This window comes from Schistocerca piceifrons, chromosome 2 (assembly GCF_021461385.2).
Source record: "Schistocerca piceifrons isolate TAMUIC-IGC-003096 chromosome 2, iqSchPice1.1, whole genome shotgun sequence".
Lineage (NCBI taxonomy): Eukaryota > Metazoa > Arthropoda > Insecta > Orthoptera > Acrididae > Schistocerca > Schistocerca piceifrons.
In genome coordinates this window covers 1060328823-1060346070 of record NC_060139.1, presented here as the reverse complement: position 1 = coordinate 1060346070, position 17248 = coordinate 1060328823, and the positions used below count along the sequence as shown (strand labels likewise).

The 17248-nt window shown below is 40.1% G+C and overlaps 1 protein-coding gene across 1 annotated transcript in view; it reads left to right on the top strand.

Moving 5' to 3' along the window:
- Positions 1 to 17248, top strand: part of LOC124777488 (E3 ubiquitin-protein ligase UBR5) — a 344177-nt gene that overhangs the window by 212797 nt on the left and 114132 nt on the right. The window contains exon 29 of the mRNA XM_047252926.1: positions 4187 to 4278. Within this exon, the coding sequence (XP_047108882.1) occupies positions 4187 to 4278 (92 nt within the window). The remainder of the gene's footprint in view (positions 1 to 4186; positions 4279 to 17248) is intronic.

The following is a 17248-nucleotide window of genomic DNA, read 5'->3' as shown; positions in this document are numbered from 1 at the left end:
CTGTTGTCCTGCCATTTCTTGCCATTTTACTGAATAAGATGCTTCAGTGGTTAGCACACAGGATTCCATGCGGGAGGACAACTGTTAAAATCCCCGTCCAACCATTCGAATTTAGATTTTCCTAAATTGCTTAAGACAGATGTGAAGATGGTTCCTTGAAAGGGTGTGGGCGATTTGATTCCCCATCCTTCCTTTTTCCGAGCTCGTGCTCAGTCTCTTATGACCTTGTTCTCGATGGGACATTGAAACAGTGATCTTCCTCTCTCCTTGCTATTTTTTCTTGCAACTTAGCAGACAAGAATTGTTCCTTTGTGCTGGTCCTTTTTTCTCATTCATTTTTCTTTCGGTATTATTTTTGTGCCATGGAACCTTACAAAGAGGCCGATAAAACTTTGGGGAAGGAGAGGATGGACAAAGTTTGTCCACGTTTGCGCTCTCATGAATACTAAGTATTAATGTCATGCATCAGCAAGAAACATTATCTGATGTAGAGATCTGTATGATTTGGTGTGCATATTAAAGCACTAGAAAGACTATGTATTAGATCTGCAACTAAAAGTTTGAGTTCTTTTGCCATGAAAATTAGTAAATTAAGTTATTTTACGTATTTCCGTTCACTGGTGTCACACAGAATAAGAGAAAGCATTCATAGCAGGAAAAAAAAGGGATTATGTGGAGAATTGCACATATTGTACTGTAAGCAGCACATTCTGTATCAGCTGGGAGTTTTAACCTCAGCTGCACAGAACACGTATTAACTGAAGAAATTAGTTATAAACAATCAGTATGAATATAATCAGTGATTGAAGTAAGTAAAAGGAGAAATGATCATTTCTGTCTTCTAGTGAGTCTTAACTTTGGCACAGTAAGAATTGCATTGATGCTTCTCGTAACAGCTAGTATACTGTAACTGAATTGTTGAATAGAAGTAAAAGGTTAAGGGAAAATTTATAATTGGTCAACATGCAGTTTTATTGATGTATTTATGAACTAGTGTGAGCAACTTCTAGATGTCTCATAACAAATTTCACTATGAATATGATCTACGGGAGACTGTTCTTCACAACTGCGTGGATGGACTTCTACATCTTTTTCTTCATGAATATTGTTGGTATCTCTTTCTTGAAGCAGCAGCTGAGAACAGAAATGACAGAACTGTGAATTGTCAATATATTGGACCCAACTCTTCACTTGCATCTAAAAAGTTTATTGTTTGTGCATAGTGCAATATCATTTATTTTCTAATTATTGAGAATTTATTTGAAAACTCCATTATTTGAAGAATAATTATTAAGCTGTTGCTTCAGAAATTGCAGTCAAATGCCCATGTTTTTGGCAGTGTACTTACATGTTTGTTGCTATTGGGCAAGTTCTGCAGTTTTTTCTTGCTCAAGTTGTAGATAAATCCTTATTTGTCCACATCTTGAAATACTGCAATACTGACTTTTATTAATAATGCCACTATATTCATGAATTTGATACAGAATGTTTATAAGGTACAGCAGTCAACAGCAACAAATTGCTTTTCATTTCAGACTTACATATTCATTGTTAGATGGTTTTCATACTTTTATCAAAACGTGTGGTGTTTTGATTTATAGATAATTTTCCCTAGGATGAACAGAAATTAATAGTTTCAATAGTGTGACAATGATGATTATGCTACTTACTCCTGTAGAATACAACTTACGTCACATAGCCGTGTAGAATATCTAATTACACAGTCTCCAACAAGTAACACTCCATTGTTCTTGATGATTTCACATTCTCTCTTCTTGGTATTCTTTATCAGTCACTTTTGTTATGCAACAACACAAGTTATCAAAACACAGTACATGTTTCGACTCAGTATTGTTATTTAAAGTCAGTAACAGCTGGGTTATTCCACATCAAAGGGACACGATATTTAAAAGTTTCCCCATTCGACCATCTCCAAATCTAAAGAAATTTGGTGAGAAGGTTCTGTATGGTATTTGATGGTTATATACCAAAATTCAATCCAGTGTCTTCAGTGGTTGAATTTTTAGGGGCTTTAAAAGAGAGGCTACTCACCTTCACATCACATACAAAGTTGCAAATGTGCCAAGATTGCTAGGCCTTTTTAAAAAAAAAAAACATTTGATCATTTGCTTTAAAATACATAGACAACTTTTTATACTGAATCACACTATGGCAAAAATCTGGGATTTTAGCCACACATAAATATAGATACAAGCCTCTAAAGTGGCTAAAAAGTTTGTTGCGTTATTCTGAGAGCCAAGGTTTGACCGATGACTACTACTTCTCATACGAACCAACCACACCAAAACTTCAGAGTGACCTATGATGGGTATATGTGGACCAAATTTAAAGACAGACATCTTCAAAGCTGGCCAAAATTTTCTACGGGCAAATTTTAGGGCATTTTTGGGGGTCAGTACCTCAACTGTGTCTTGTTCAATCTGTTTTTTCTTATCACAACAGGAAAGAGCATGTTTTAATTTTTCAAAGCTATATTGTTTGATTTCTGTATCTTGCAACTTGATAAGTAAGAATACCTATCAAAAGTAGGGAAAATGAATTATCAATAAGTACAAAAAATTAATACAATTTCAAGTTGTAAATCAAAAAATGTGTAATTGTAGTGTCTCATTAGTTTTCAAAACTGTCCATTATGGGTTAATAAAATTTTGTATAAACTGAACCAAGAGAACATTGTTGTACCCCGCTACTTTGGTGGATCAGATGGAGCAGATTGTCATGTCATCACCTTCTATTATGACAAAAGTCAACTATAATCAGTTATGGAAATGTTACCAGTGGACGTGGAGTTTCTGTGACTTAGGTCTGGGCTTGATTTTACTGAAGATGCCCAAATTTGTCCGTACCATAATACCTTGTTGATGACAAAATTTCAGTTTCTGCAGAAGACTTTGAAGTTTTCAAACCTGGTCAAAAAATTTGTACCAAATGTAGACACGAAGTGGCCCAAAAAAAATAATCAAAAATGGAACTGACTCCAGTGTTTTTGTTTTGCAAATTTTCTGTGTTGTGTGTAATATCTGTTTTATGTCACAAATCAATGTTTGAAACTGATTTATATACTCGAATAAAAACAATTAATTATTGGACTCATTGAGCGAAATATTTCACTATCAGTCTTCTCGAAGTGCTACAATAATATGTTTTGAAACGTGTTTTTACTCAACAGTATGCAAGATCCAGAAATTAAACAATATAGCTTTGAAAACTTAAAACATTCTCTTTCCAGTTGTGATAAGAAAAAACAGATTGAGGAAGACACAGCTGAGATATTAACCCCCAAAATTGCCCTAAAATTTGCATGTAGAAAATTTTGGCCAATTTTGCAGATGCATATCTTTTTGTCTAGGCATCCAATGTTTGTTAAATTTTATCCATATATAGACATCATAGATAGGAACAACCCTCTGAAGTTTTATTGTGATTGGTTAAAAGTAGCAGTGGTCGGTCAAATCTTGGTTCTCGGAATAGCGTGACGAATTTTTTAGCCATTCTAGTGGCTTGTTTCTATATTTATATTTGTCTAAATCCCAGATTTTTGCCATGGTGTGAGTCACCATAAAAAGTTGTCTATGTATATTAAAACAAATTACAAACTATTTGCTAGAACGTTTAATAGAGCCTTGCAAATTTGGGTCAGTTTCACCTTGGTATGTGATGCGAAGATGAGTAACCCTTTCTTCTGAAGCCCCTAGAAGTTCAGTCACTTAAGATACTGAACCAAAATTTGGTATAGAACCATCAAATACCATATAGAACCTTCACACCCTATTTCATTAGATTTGGAGATGGTCGAGTGGGGCCCCCCAGTCCCCTTGACATGGAATGACTCAACTAAGTAGTCCACATTCGGGCTTTCTTGTCCATTTTATTAGGTTTTGGATTTACTAAGAGCATTAAAACTTAACTTGGCATATTGAGGTTAAGATATTAATGAGAATATGTTGTAGAAATGTGAACTGAAATTATTGCATGGAATACAAAAATTGACGCGACGAAAGACCGCTCGTCCTGTAGAGGAAATTCAAAGCAGCATGGAGTGCATTTTATTGTTAACTGCACAATACCTTCTTTATACAGTCAGTTGTCTTTCCTCGTGTCACTGTTAACATATGGTATTATTAATTTTTATTTCTGTACCTGGCATTTGGTTTTTCTGTTTCAGTTCAAACACAGGACATGGTAACCGTAGCAATCTTGCTCCTCAATCAATGCAGTGGGCAATACGGAACAGAGAACCTGGGAATCGAGCTGGAGGTAGTTGCATTTTGTACAGTTTAGCCCAGTACTAGTTTTAAAACAAGTTAGTAAATTTAAACTAAATGTGCAGAAGAAAAGCAGTCTTTTTGAAAATGATATGAAGTATCTTAAATTTTAATTGCTTGAATAACTTTCGACTGATACAACTAAGTAATTTGTGGTGGGAGGGGGGGGGGGGGGGGGGTTAGAGAGAGAGAGAGAGAGAGAGAGAGATGGGCTGAACAAAAGTGCTATTTAAATGATGATGAATACAAGATATCACCCATAAAAAGATAAAGAACCCAGTAGTTTCTGATAACAACATTAGTAGGTTTATTAAGCCTGTGAGAGCATTTGAATACCTAGGAATAATACTGCGAAGTTGTATAAAATGGGACAAACATGAGAAATCAGTAATAGGGAACTCGAATGAAAGAATTATTAGTGAGATGAATTTGGGGGACTGCAGCACATCTGTTGAGCAAACCATGTACATGCATGAAGTTCGGGATGCTGCTCCATCTTTAGGGGTTCTTAGTTACATGAGATGAACTGCTAGGATCATAAGAAAATCAAAGGTTTTCAAGGAATAGACATGGCATTAAACCCTAATCGCCCTTCCTCCCTCTAGGAATAGTTAAATGAAAGGTTCTGTGTTCTGGCATAATGTTGTTTAACAAATTTATAGAGCAGATATTAGAAGAGTTGAACTGTTCAGCAGCTCTACTGTCTCGATTATATATCTCATATAGAAATTATAATAATAAGAGGAGAAAATTATCAGAGAAATCCTATTGGTCATTTTTCCTTCATGCCTTATACAAATTTAAATATGTCAGGTGTGCTAATAATTATACCAAGTAGTAGTTGATACATTCAACTAATATGTTAATGCCCTAATTTCTCAGCCTGTATTTTTCCATCCAGTAATAAATTACTGGTTACACAAGTATTATGAAAATGAGATACTCACTGTAAAAATGAGACTTTGAGTTGCAGACAGGCACAACAAAAAGAATGTTACATATTGAGGTTTCAGCCAAAGCATTCTTCAGAAAAACACACACACGCACACACACACAAATATAATATTCATGTAGGCAGGCACACATCGTGCACAACGATCGCTATCTCCGGCCAGAAGCAGTTGTGTTGAATGGAAGCAGCAATTTGGAATGTGTATAAGGTACTGTGGGTGTGAGAAATTAGTGTTGCCTGGCAGAATGCGCAGGGACTAGATAGTGCTAGACAAGGCAGCCAGGTGCAGTGTTGGGACACGGTTGGGTTTGGTGGGCGCAGGGGGAGGGGGGGGGGCAGAAAAGGGGGCAAGACTGGTTGGTACGTTAGCAGAGAGCAGTGCACAGTAAGGGTGAAGGGACATGAACTGGGAGTAGGGGATAGGACAAAAGGGGGTGGAAACTGTCATGTGGAGGATATGGGGATAGTAGATCACCTTAGATTGAGGTCAGGGCAATTTCAGGAGCTGAGAACATGTTGTAGGGATAGCAGCCATTGAAAACAAGCATGTTATCTTTAGCTGCATGTTGTGCCACAGGGTCATCCACTTTTCTCATGGCCGCAGTTTGGTGGTGGTCATTCATGCTGGTGGAGAACTTGTTGATAATCATACTAGGCACTACATGCAGCTGAACATATACCAGGCTTGATTTTAATGGCTGTTTCACAAGTCGGGCCATCTGGCTCCTGCCCTCAACCATTCACTATTCTGAACTGTGCAGACGGGAGTTATCCTTACACACATTCCCTGCTCCCCAAATTATCCCGGTCTAAACCTATGATAACCTACTGTCCCTCCACACAACTGTTTCCACCCTCTCTGTCCTAAAACTTCCTCCGAATTCATGTGAGTTGACCCTTATTGCACTTGCTCTCTGCCAACAAACTCACCAGTCTTATCACTCTTTGCTGGTTTCCTTTTCTGCTGGCAGCATCAACATAGTCTTGCCAGCAGCTGGTACCTGTACGGCCTTTCAGGCAGTACATGCTTCTCTCTCTGCCCTGTCATCCTTCCCTCTCCCCCTCCCCACCCCACATCAAATTGCTGCTACCATTTTGATGTTGCTGCGTTCTGGCGGGAGGCAGAGGATGCACGTGTGCACGTGTACGTGTACGTGTACGTGTGCGTGTGCGTGTGTGTGTGTGTGTGTGTGTGTGTGTGTGTGTGTGAGTGTGAGTGTGTTTTCCTTTCAGAAGGTGCGTTGGCTGAAAGCTCATTGTGAAACAGTCTTTTTGTTGTGCCTGTCTGCAACTCAGCATATCATCTTTATGGTGAGTAACAATAGATCTTTTACATAATATTGTCGACATTCCAACCTGGACTTTACCTTGTTTGATGACGCAAATAACTGACAACTCAAAAGAACACACTATGATGTGCTGATATATTGTCATAATCAGTAGATTTTTTGTTTTTAAAATTCTTTCAGAATGTTCTATCTCCTGGTGTAGTAGTCGTGGTGTTAATGTTATTGCTCAGATATTATTATCTGATTGGAAAAAGTAATCGTTCAGTTTAAAAGTCTATACAAGTTGTATACAATACTTCTTTCTACAGTTAGCAGTGCGAAAACTGGGCCATAGATGTTATGTACATTCCTGTTATTCAGCTTCAAATTTTCAACAGTAAGTACAGTCCAATACATGTGACCACGTCTCCCTAGCTTTTGAAATGTGATGTTACAGAGTAATGCAGGATATTATATAGGTAGTTTGAATAACTAATGAAGAGGTTCTGAGTGTAACCTGCTAGAAAATAACTTTGAAACATTGTGACTAAGTTAAGTTGTGGGGTGTTAAAATTCTAGAGAGGGACCGAAGCTTGAATATAGTAAGCAAGCTCAAATGTATGTAAGTTGCAGGTATAAAATTGAGCACTACAACAGCATCTGACATTGATGGTACCGGGCCATCATTAAAATTTACAGAAACCGCAGCATTTTTCGGTTTTACAGATGGACTGTGTTATTTTTCGACTTGGCGGACAAAAATTTGAAACATTAATGTTAGATACTCACCCTACTTCCAACAATCAATTGTTTGTGTGTGTCGAAGGCCAGTCTAAGATAGTCAATAACTCATTCTTTTATGTGATTGGTACTTTTCACCATGTGGTGTTTGTGTCACTGGAAAGCCGGAATAACAGTTCTTCCATGTGCCTCTTGTGTGTTGACAGGTTCTGCCCCTCAAATTCTTTGTTCCGCTCTGTTCTCTTGTTGTGATATTCATTGACTACATGCGGACTAATTATATTTGTTCCTGTGTGTGTGTGTGTGTGTGTGTGTGTGTGTGTGTGTGTGTGTGTGTGTGTGTGTTTTACCATGTGCATATTCCTTGATCACGAGATTGGTGTCCTGTTCATTTAGTGGTTTAAGACTTTGTGCGCTTCGACATGTTTCAGTGAAGTGTTTGATCGCCTTGAGTGTTTATAATTGTATGTGACATTCAGTGCTTCAGGTTCCTTTTGATGTTACAGTACATATCGAGATATGTGTTCTGAGGCATTTTCGTTCTCTGTATTCCTGTTGTTATTCATGAATAAATCCAATAAGAAACAGTACTTCCTGATATTTAAAGAATAATATTCTGTTGATTTCCCGTGTGTATATAAATCAAGAAAGGGAGAAAAATTTGCCTTTTGCAGAATACAGGAGTGTGATATTAATATTGCACATGGTGAACCATGGACCTTGCCGTTGGTGGGGAGGCTTGCGTGCCTCAGCGATACAGATGGCCGTACCGTAGGTGCAACCACAACGGAGGGGTATCTGTTGAGAGGCCAGACAAACATGTGGTTCCTGAAGAGGGGCAGCAGCCTTTTCAGTAGTTGCAGGGGCAACAGTCTGGATGATTGACTGATCTGGCCTTGTAACATTAACAAAAACGGCCTTGCTGTGCTGGTACTGCAAACGGCTGAAAGCAAGGGGAAACTACAGCCGTATTTTTTCCCGAGGACATGCAGCTTTACTGTATGATTAAATGATGATGGCGTCCTCTTGGGTAAAATATTCCGGATGTAAAATAGTCCCCCATTCGGATCTCTGGGCGGGGACTACTCAAGAGGACGTCGTTATCAGGAGAAAGAAAACTGGCGTTCTACGGATCGGAGCGTGGAATGTCAGATCCCTTAATCGGGCAGGTAGGTTAGAAAATTTAAAAAGGGAAATGGATAGGTTAAAGTTAGATATAGTGGGAATTAGTGAAGTTCGTGGCAGGAGGAACAATACTTTTGGTCAGGTGATTACAGGGTTACAAATACAAAATCAAATAGGGGTAATGCAGGAGTAGGTTTAATAATGAATAAAAAAATAGGAGTGCGGGTTAGCTACTACAAACAGCATAGTGAACGCATTATTGTGGCCAAGATAGACACGAAGCCCATGCCTACTACAGTAGTAAAAGTTTATATGCCAACAAGCTCTGCAGATGATGAAGAAATTGATGAAATGTATGACGAGATAAAAGAAATTATTCAGGTAGTGAAGGGAGATGAAAATTTAATAGTCATGGGTGACGAATTCATCAGTAGGAAAAGGGAGAGAAGGAAACATAGTAGGTGAATATGGATTGGGGGGGGGGGGGGGGGGGAGAAATGAAAGAGGAAGCCGCCTTGTAGAATTTTGGGCAGAGCATAACTTAATCATAGCGAACACTTGGTTCAAGAATCATACCTGGAAGAATCCTGGAGATACTAAAAGGTATCAGATAGATTATATAATGGTAAGACAGAGATTTAGGAACAAGGTTTTGAATTGTAAGACATTTCCAGGGGCAGATGTGGATTCTGACCACAATATATTGGTTATGAACTGCAGATTGAAACTGAAGAAACTGCAAAAAGGTGAGAATTTAAGGAGATGGGACCTGGATAAACTGAAAGAACCAGAGGTTGTAGAGTGTTTCAGGGAGAGCACAAGGGAACAATAGACAGGAATGGGGGAAAGAAATACAGTAGAAGAAGAATGGGTAGCTCTGAGGGATGAAGTAGTGAAGGCTGCAGAGGATCAAGTAGGTAAAAAGACGAGGGCTAATAGAAATCCTTGGGTAACAGAAGAAATATTGAACTTAATTGATGAAAGGAGAAAATATAAAAATGCAGTAAATGAAGCAGGCAAAAAGGAAAACAAACGTCTCAAAAATGAGATAGACAGGAAGTGCAAAATGGCTAAGCAGGGATGGCTAGAGGAGAAATGTAAGGATGTAGAGGCTTGTCTCACTAGGGGGTAAGATAGATACTGCCTACAGGAAAATTAAAGAGACCTCTGGAGAAAAGAGAACCACTTGTATGAATATCAAGAGCTCAGATGGCAACCCAGTTCTAAGCAAAGAAGGGAAGGCAGAAAGGTGGAAGGAGTATATAGAGGGTTTATACAAGGGCGATGTACTTGAGGACAATATTATGGAAATGGAAGAGGATGTAGATGAAGATGAAATGGGAGATAAGATACTGCGTGAAGAGTTTGACTGAGCACTGAGAGACCTGAGTCGAAACAAGGTCCCGGGAGTAGACAACATTCCATTAGAACTACTGATGGCCTTGGGAGAGCCAGTCATGACAAAACTCTACCATCTGGTGAGCAAGATGTATGAGACAGGCGAAATACCCACAGACTTCAAGAAGAATATAATAATTCCAATCCCAAAGAAAGCAGGTGTTGACAGATGTGAAAATTACCGAACTATCAGTTTAATAAGTCACAGCTGCAAAATACTAACGCGAATTCTTTACAGACGAATGGAAAAACTAGTAGAAGGGGACCTCGGGGAAGATCAGTTTGGATTCCGTAGAAATGTTGGAACACGTGAGGCAATACTAACCTAACGACTTGTCTTAGAAGAAAGATTAAGAAAAGGCAAACCTACGTTTCTAGCATTTGTAGACTTAGAGAAAGCTTTTGACAACGTTAACTGGAATACTCTCTTTCAAATTCTGAAGGTGGCAGGGGTAAAATACGGGGAGCGAAAGGCTATTTACAATTTGTACAGAAACCGGATGGCAGTTATAAGAGTCGAGGGGCATGTAGTCCATCAACAAAGGAGGTGGCTTACAAAACACTCGTTCGACCTATACTTGAGTATTGCTCATCAGTGTGGGATCCGTACCAGGTCGGGTTGACGGAGGAGATAGAGAAGATCCAAAGAAGAGCGGCGCGTTTCGTCACTGGGTTATTTGGTAACCGTGATAGCGTTACGGAGATGTTTAATAAACTCAAGTGGCAGACTCTGCAAGAGAGGCGCTCTGCATCGCGGTGTAGCTTGCTCGCCAGGTTTCGAGAGGGTGCGTTTCTGGATGAGGTATCGAATATATTGCTTCCCCCTACTTATACTTCCCGAGGAGATCACGAATGTAAAATTAGAGAGATTAGAGCGCGCACGGAGGCTTTCAGACAGTCGTTCTTCCCGCGAACCATACGCGACTGGAACAGGAAAGCGAGGTAATGTCAGTGGCACGTAAAGTGCCCTCCGCCACACACCGTTGGGTGGCTTGCGGAGTATCAATGTAGATGTAGATGTAGCATGAAAGGGAAGCAGTGGTTGGGAAAGGAGTGAGACAGGGTTGTAGCCTCTCCCCGATGTTATTCAATCTGTATATTGAGCAAGCAGTAAAGGAAACAAAAGAAAAATTCATGGAGAAGAAGTAAAAACTTTGAGGTTCGCCGATGACATTGTAATTCTGTCAGAGACAGCAAAGGACTTGGAAGAGCAGTTGAACGGAATGGACAGTGTCTCGAAAGGGGGATATAAGATGAACATCAACAAAAGCAAAACGAGGATAATGGAATGTAGTCGAATTAAGTCAGGTGATGTTGAGGGTATTAGATTAGGAAATGAGACACTTAAAGTAGTAAAGGAGTTTTGCTATTTAGGGAGTAAAATAACTGATGATGGTCGAAGTAGAGAGGATATAAAATGTAGACTGGCAATGGCAAGGAAATCTTTTCTGAAGAAGAGAAATTTGTTAACATCGAGTATAGATTTAAGTGTCAGGAAGTCGTTTCTGAAAGTATTTGTATGGAGTGTAGCCATGTATGGAAGTGAAACATGGACGATAACCAGTTTGGGCAAGAAGAGAATAGAAGCTTTCGAAATGTGGTGCTACAGAAGAATGCTGACGATAAGGTGGGTAGATCACTTAACTAATGAGGAGGTATTGAATAGGATTGGGGAGAAGAGAAGTTTGTGGCACAACTTGACCAGAAGAAGGGATCGGTTGGTAGGACATGTTTTGAGGCATCAAGGGATCACAAATTTAGCGTTGGCGGGCAGCGTGGAGAGTAAAAATCGTAGCGGGAGACCAAGAGATCAAAACACTCAGCAGATTCAGAAGGATGTAGGTTGCAGTAGGTACTGGGAGATGAAGAAGCTTGCACAGGATAGACTAGCATGGAGAGCTGCATCAAACCAGTCTCAGGACTGAAGACCACAACAACAACAACATGGTGGAAGAAACGATTTAAATAATTATGTGAAGTGTGGTAGACATGTAAGTGACACTAATATCGAAGGAAGATAAAAAGAAAATCATCACCACTTTTTGCCAAATCTGGAAGCATTGACAATGGCATTACGGCCAAGTGTCTGTTTACTTCCTTTTTGGTGGGACACAATGTGCCCTTAAGTGCGGCTGATCTCGCTGGTGCTTTATTTAAGATGATGTTTCCCACATCAGAAGTTGCAAAGAAAAATAGCTGTGATCGCACAAAAATGGCAGGCATTGTAAATAAATCAGCAAAAAAGGCATCATCTGAATTTGTTAAGTGCCTACAGAACGGACTGATTTCTTTGGCAAAGGATGGAAGGAATCATACAAATACCAGGTTGTATCCTCTCGTTGTTGCATTCTATGATACTCCGTGGGAAAAAGTAGTGAGCACTTGCTATCCATACCAGCGTTAGATGGGGAGTCAATAGGGTGACACATAGGTAACCTGATGTTATCACAGCTGAATTTTCATAACATACCAACTGCAAACTGTGTGGCTTTCTTTTCCGACAGTGCTCGTGTTATGATAGGACACAGAAATGGGGTTTCAGCAGTTCTGAAGGAAGTTCAACTAGGTTTTGCCATCATATGTTGCATTTGCATTTGCCACCTGATTAATCCAGCAGCTGAAAAAGGTGCTGGAAGATTACCACTTAAAATTGATGAGATCCTTGTTGGTATACTTTATTTTGTAGAGCAGAATATCGAAAGAAAAGAACGCCTTCAGAAATTTCAGAACTTGCACAATCAAGAGGCTAAAAAATTCTGAAGCATGTATCTACTAAGTGGAGGATATCTTTAGGCAGATGTTTGAATATACTACTGGACCAGTGCAATCCACTTCTTTTTTTCTTCAAGGAGGAAGTAATATTATGTACCCAAAACATTTCCACAATTTTACGTCTTTCCCAATACCTCGAGGTGAACAAAATGGATCCAAAGAGTATCAGAAGAAGAGAATTCTTGATTCTGCTACTACACATATTCCTCTCAAATGTGACAAACCCATCCTAAAAAGTAAGACTTCTGCTACATCACACAAGGAAAATTTTCATATGTTCCTGTCCTCAAACTTGAACAAGGCAGTTTGCACTTTCCTTCATTTGGCTATTCCTGTATTTGACAAACCGAATGTTGCCTGTCAGGCTTCTTCCTCACAAGTTTATCTTGTTTTAGAACTTCTAATGGGGTTGCTAAAGCAGTTTTTAAGCCCAAAATTTCCAAAAGCTTTCATTGGTTGAAGTTGAGCGCAACTTGATTCAAAACCAAAGACATTCAGACTTCGAACATACTGAATGATCCCCAATATACAGATAAAATCCATTTTCTTTTCGTCGGTGAGAAACGACTTTTGTATCGCCTGTGACTACATCATTAACAAGTTTCCACACAAGGATGATGTGTTAAAAAAACATGCTCAACTTTCTAGGTTAAACAAAATTGAAGATACACAGTTTTGTTCCATTTGTGTGTGGTGTCCCCCCCCCCTCCCCGCCCCAAAAAAATTTCCTGTCATTGGTTGCAAGGAAGAGAATGAAACTACAGATGAGGTGGTGAATGAGCTTTAGAGGCAGTTCACAGCTCTTCAGGTAGATGACACTTTGGTTGCAAGGTGCTTCAAGTGATTCCAGTTGGGCTTAAATATCTAGAGTTCGTGGAGCTGATGGACTTCTTAAGTATAACCGAATTTCAAGAGTGATGCTCTTTACTGTCACAATACCCCATAGCAATGTAGAATATGAATGTGTTTTCAAGCATGTGAAGAAAAATATAGTTTGATATCAATATAATGGAAGGAAACATTCCACGTGGGAAAAATTATATATAAAACCAAAGATGAGGTGACTTACCGAACAAAAGCGCTGGCAGGTCGATAGACACACAAACAAACACAAACATACACACAAAATTCAAGCTTTCGCAACAAACTGTTGCCTCATCAGGAAAGAGGGAAGGAGAGGGGAAGACGAAAGGAAGTGGGTTTTAAGGGAGAGGGTAAGGAGTCATTCCAGTCCCGGGAGCGGAAAGACTTACCTTAGGGGGAAAAAAGGACAGGTATACACACGCACATATCCATCCACACATACAGACACAAGCAGACATATTTAAAGGCCTTTAAATATGTCTGCTTGTGTCTGTATGTGTGGATGGATATGTGCGTGTGTGCGAGTGTATACCTGTCCTTTTTTCCCCCTAAGGTAAGTCTTTCCGCTCACCATGGACAATGCAGTGGCCAAGGGCCTTCATTTAATGACACAGAGCAGCAGCATTTGCGTAGAGTTATCAGCGCTAACAGACAAACAACATTGCGTGACGTAAGTGCAGAAATCAACATGGGACATAAAATAAACGTATCCATTAGGACACTGTGGCAAAATTTGGTGTTAATGGGCTATGGCAGCAGATTACTGATGCAAGTGCCTTTGCTAACAACACAGTATTATCTGCAGAATCTCTCCTGGGCTCGTGACCATATTGGTTACCCCCTATATGACTGGAAAACTATGGCCTGGTCAGATGAGTCCTCATTCCAGTTGGTAAGAGCTGATGGTAGGGTTCGAGTGTGGTGCAGACCCCACAAATCCATTGAACCTAGTTATCAACAAAGTACTCTACAAACTGGTGGTGGCCCCATAATGGTGTGGACTGTATTTACATGGAATGGTCTACGCCCTTGGTTCCAACTGAACCATTCTAAGCAGGTCGAGCAAACGACTTGGCCACCCAGATCTCCAGACATGAATCCCATAGAACATATGCAAGACATAATTGAGAGGTCAGTTGGTGCACAATCTCCTGCACCAGCAACAGTTTCGCAGTTATGGACAGTTATAGAAGCAGCGTGGCTCAATATTTCTGCATGGGACTTCCAACGACTTGCTGAATCCATGCAACATTGAGTTGATATATACACCAGGCAAAAGGAGGTCCAACATGATCTTAGGAGGTAACCCAAGACTTCTGTCACCTCAGTGTAAGTTGTAAATGATATTTTATTAGCACGACATCTTCGGGTGCTACACTTCGTACAGGACGTCAAATCGGTCTCTGAAAATTGCCTTGCTAATATCATTTACAGCTCAAGTGGATTTCTCAGAGTTATCAATTACTTAAAGGGTCTTTTCAACAGGTGAACTTGAAACCTAAAAATAGATATTTTTTGACCACAGTGTATTAATACTTTTCTCCATAAAAACTTCGTAAGCGACTTACGCTATGTTTTCATAGAGACACTAACCCTTACAGAATCCATGGTTTCTTAATGTGCAAACAATAACAGTTTGATTTTTAGGTGTTACCACATACCTCGAACCCATGGAGCAGGTCTACAAATGTGGTGCAGTTGTCATTAGCGACTGCCAACACAGCAATTCCTGGTTTTATATGTGAGCCATGTCTTTGTTTGGTGACTCTTTAAATTTAGTGAGTAGTCTTCCTTTTACAATGGAATATGCCTCAAACCACTGACTAGAATCCTCTTCAGTCCTCTCTTTTGCCACAGATGCTTTATTCACCTCTGCACAACTCAGTCTGAAATATTATTGGCCTCGTAGTTTAAACAGAGGAAAATCCAGGACATAACGTAACAATGTTATGAAAAGGAAAGTTGCCATTCACCATATATTGGAGATGCTGCGTCACAGATAGGCACAACAAAAAGACTGTCACAAATAAAGCTTTCCGCCCGTAAGGCCTTTGTCAAAAATAGATGACACATGTACACACATGCAACTCTCACACATGACTGCAGTCTCAGGCAACTGTGGCTACAGTCTCTCTCTCTCTCTCTCTCTCTCTCTCTCTCTCTCTCTCTCTCTCTCTCTCTCTCTCTGTGTGTGTGTGTGTGTGTGTGTGTGTGTGTGTGTGTGTGTATTTTTTACTAATGCTTTACGGGCCAAAAGCTTTATTTGTGACTGTCTTTTTTGTTGTGCCTATCTGCAACTCACCATCTGCACTATATGGTATGTGGCAACTTTCCTTTTCATGGTTCGATGTTTAAGCCCTTGCAAGTCCTGAAATCTTGTTGTGGTGTCGTCTCTTGGCTGTAGTTATTTTCTGCTTATGACTTAACAAATGTTCACAGAAATTATGAGGTGCATTCAAGTTCTAAGGCCTCCGATTTTTTTTTTCTAATTAACTACTCCCCCGAAATCGATGAAACTGGCATTACTTCTCGACGTAATCGCCCTGCAGACGTACACATTTTTCACAACGCTGACGCCATGATTCCATGACAGCGGCGAAGGCTTCTTTAGGAGTCTGTTTTGACCACTGGGAAATCACTGAGGCAATAGCAGCACAGCTGGTGAATGTGCGGCCACGGAGAGTGTCTTTCATTGTTGGAAAAAGCCAAAAGTCACTAGGAGCCAGGTCAGGTGAGTAGGGAGCATGAGGAATCACTTCAAAGTTGTTATCACGAAGAAACTGTTGCGTAACGTTAGCTCGATGTGTGGGTGCGTTGTCTTGGTGAAACAGCACACGCGCAGCCCTTCCCGGATGTTTTTGTTGTGGTGCAGGAAGGAATTTGTTCTTCAAAACATTTTCATAGGATGCACCTGTTACCATAGTGCCCTTTCGAATGCAATGGATAAGGATTATGCCCTCGCTGTCCCAGAACATGGACACCATCATTTTTTCAGCACTGGCGGTTACCCGAAATTTTTTTGGTGACGGTGAATCTGTGTGCTTCCATTGAGCTGACTGGCACTTTGTTTCTGGATTGAAAAGTGGCATCCACATCTCATCCATTGTCACAACCGACGAAAAGAAAGTCCCATTCATGCTGTCGTTGCACGTCAACATTGCTTGGCAACATGCCACACGGGCAGCCATGTGGTCGTCCATCAGCATTCCTGGCACCCACCTGGATGACACTTTCCGCATTTTCAGGTCGTCATGCAGGATTGTGTGCACAGAACCCACAGAAATGCTAACTCTGGAGGCGATCTGTTCAACAGTCATTCGGCGATCCTCCAAAACAATTCTCTCCACTTTCTCGATCATGTCATCAGACCGGCTTGTGCGAGCCCGAGGTTATTTCGGTTTGTTGTCACACGATGTTCTGCCTTCATTAAACTGTCGCACCCATGAACATACTTTCGACACATCCATAACTCCATCATCACATGTTTCCTTCAACTGTCGATGAATTTCAATTGGTTTCACACCACGCAAATTCAGAAAACAAATGATTGCACGCTGTTCAAGTAAGGAAAACGTTGCCATTTTAAGTATTTAAAACAGTTCTCATTCTCGCCGCTGGCGGTAAAATTCCATCTGCCGTACGGTGCTGCCATCTCTGGGACATATTGACAATGAACGCGGCCTCATTTTAAACAATGCGCATGTTTCTATCTCTTTCCAGTCCGGAGAAAAAAAATCGGAGGCCTTAGAACTTGAATGCACCTCGTACATTGTATCTGTAACTATCCATAGTTGACCACATTGAACCGAACTTGTGGTATAGTTTTCAAACTTTGTCAGTAT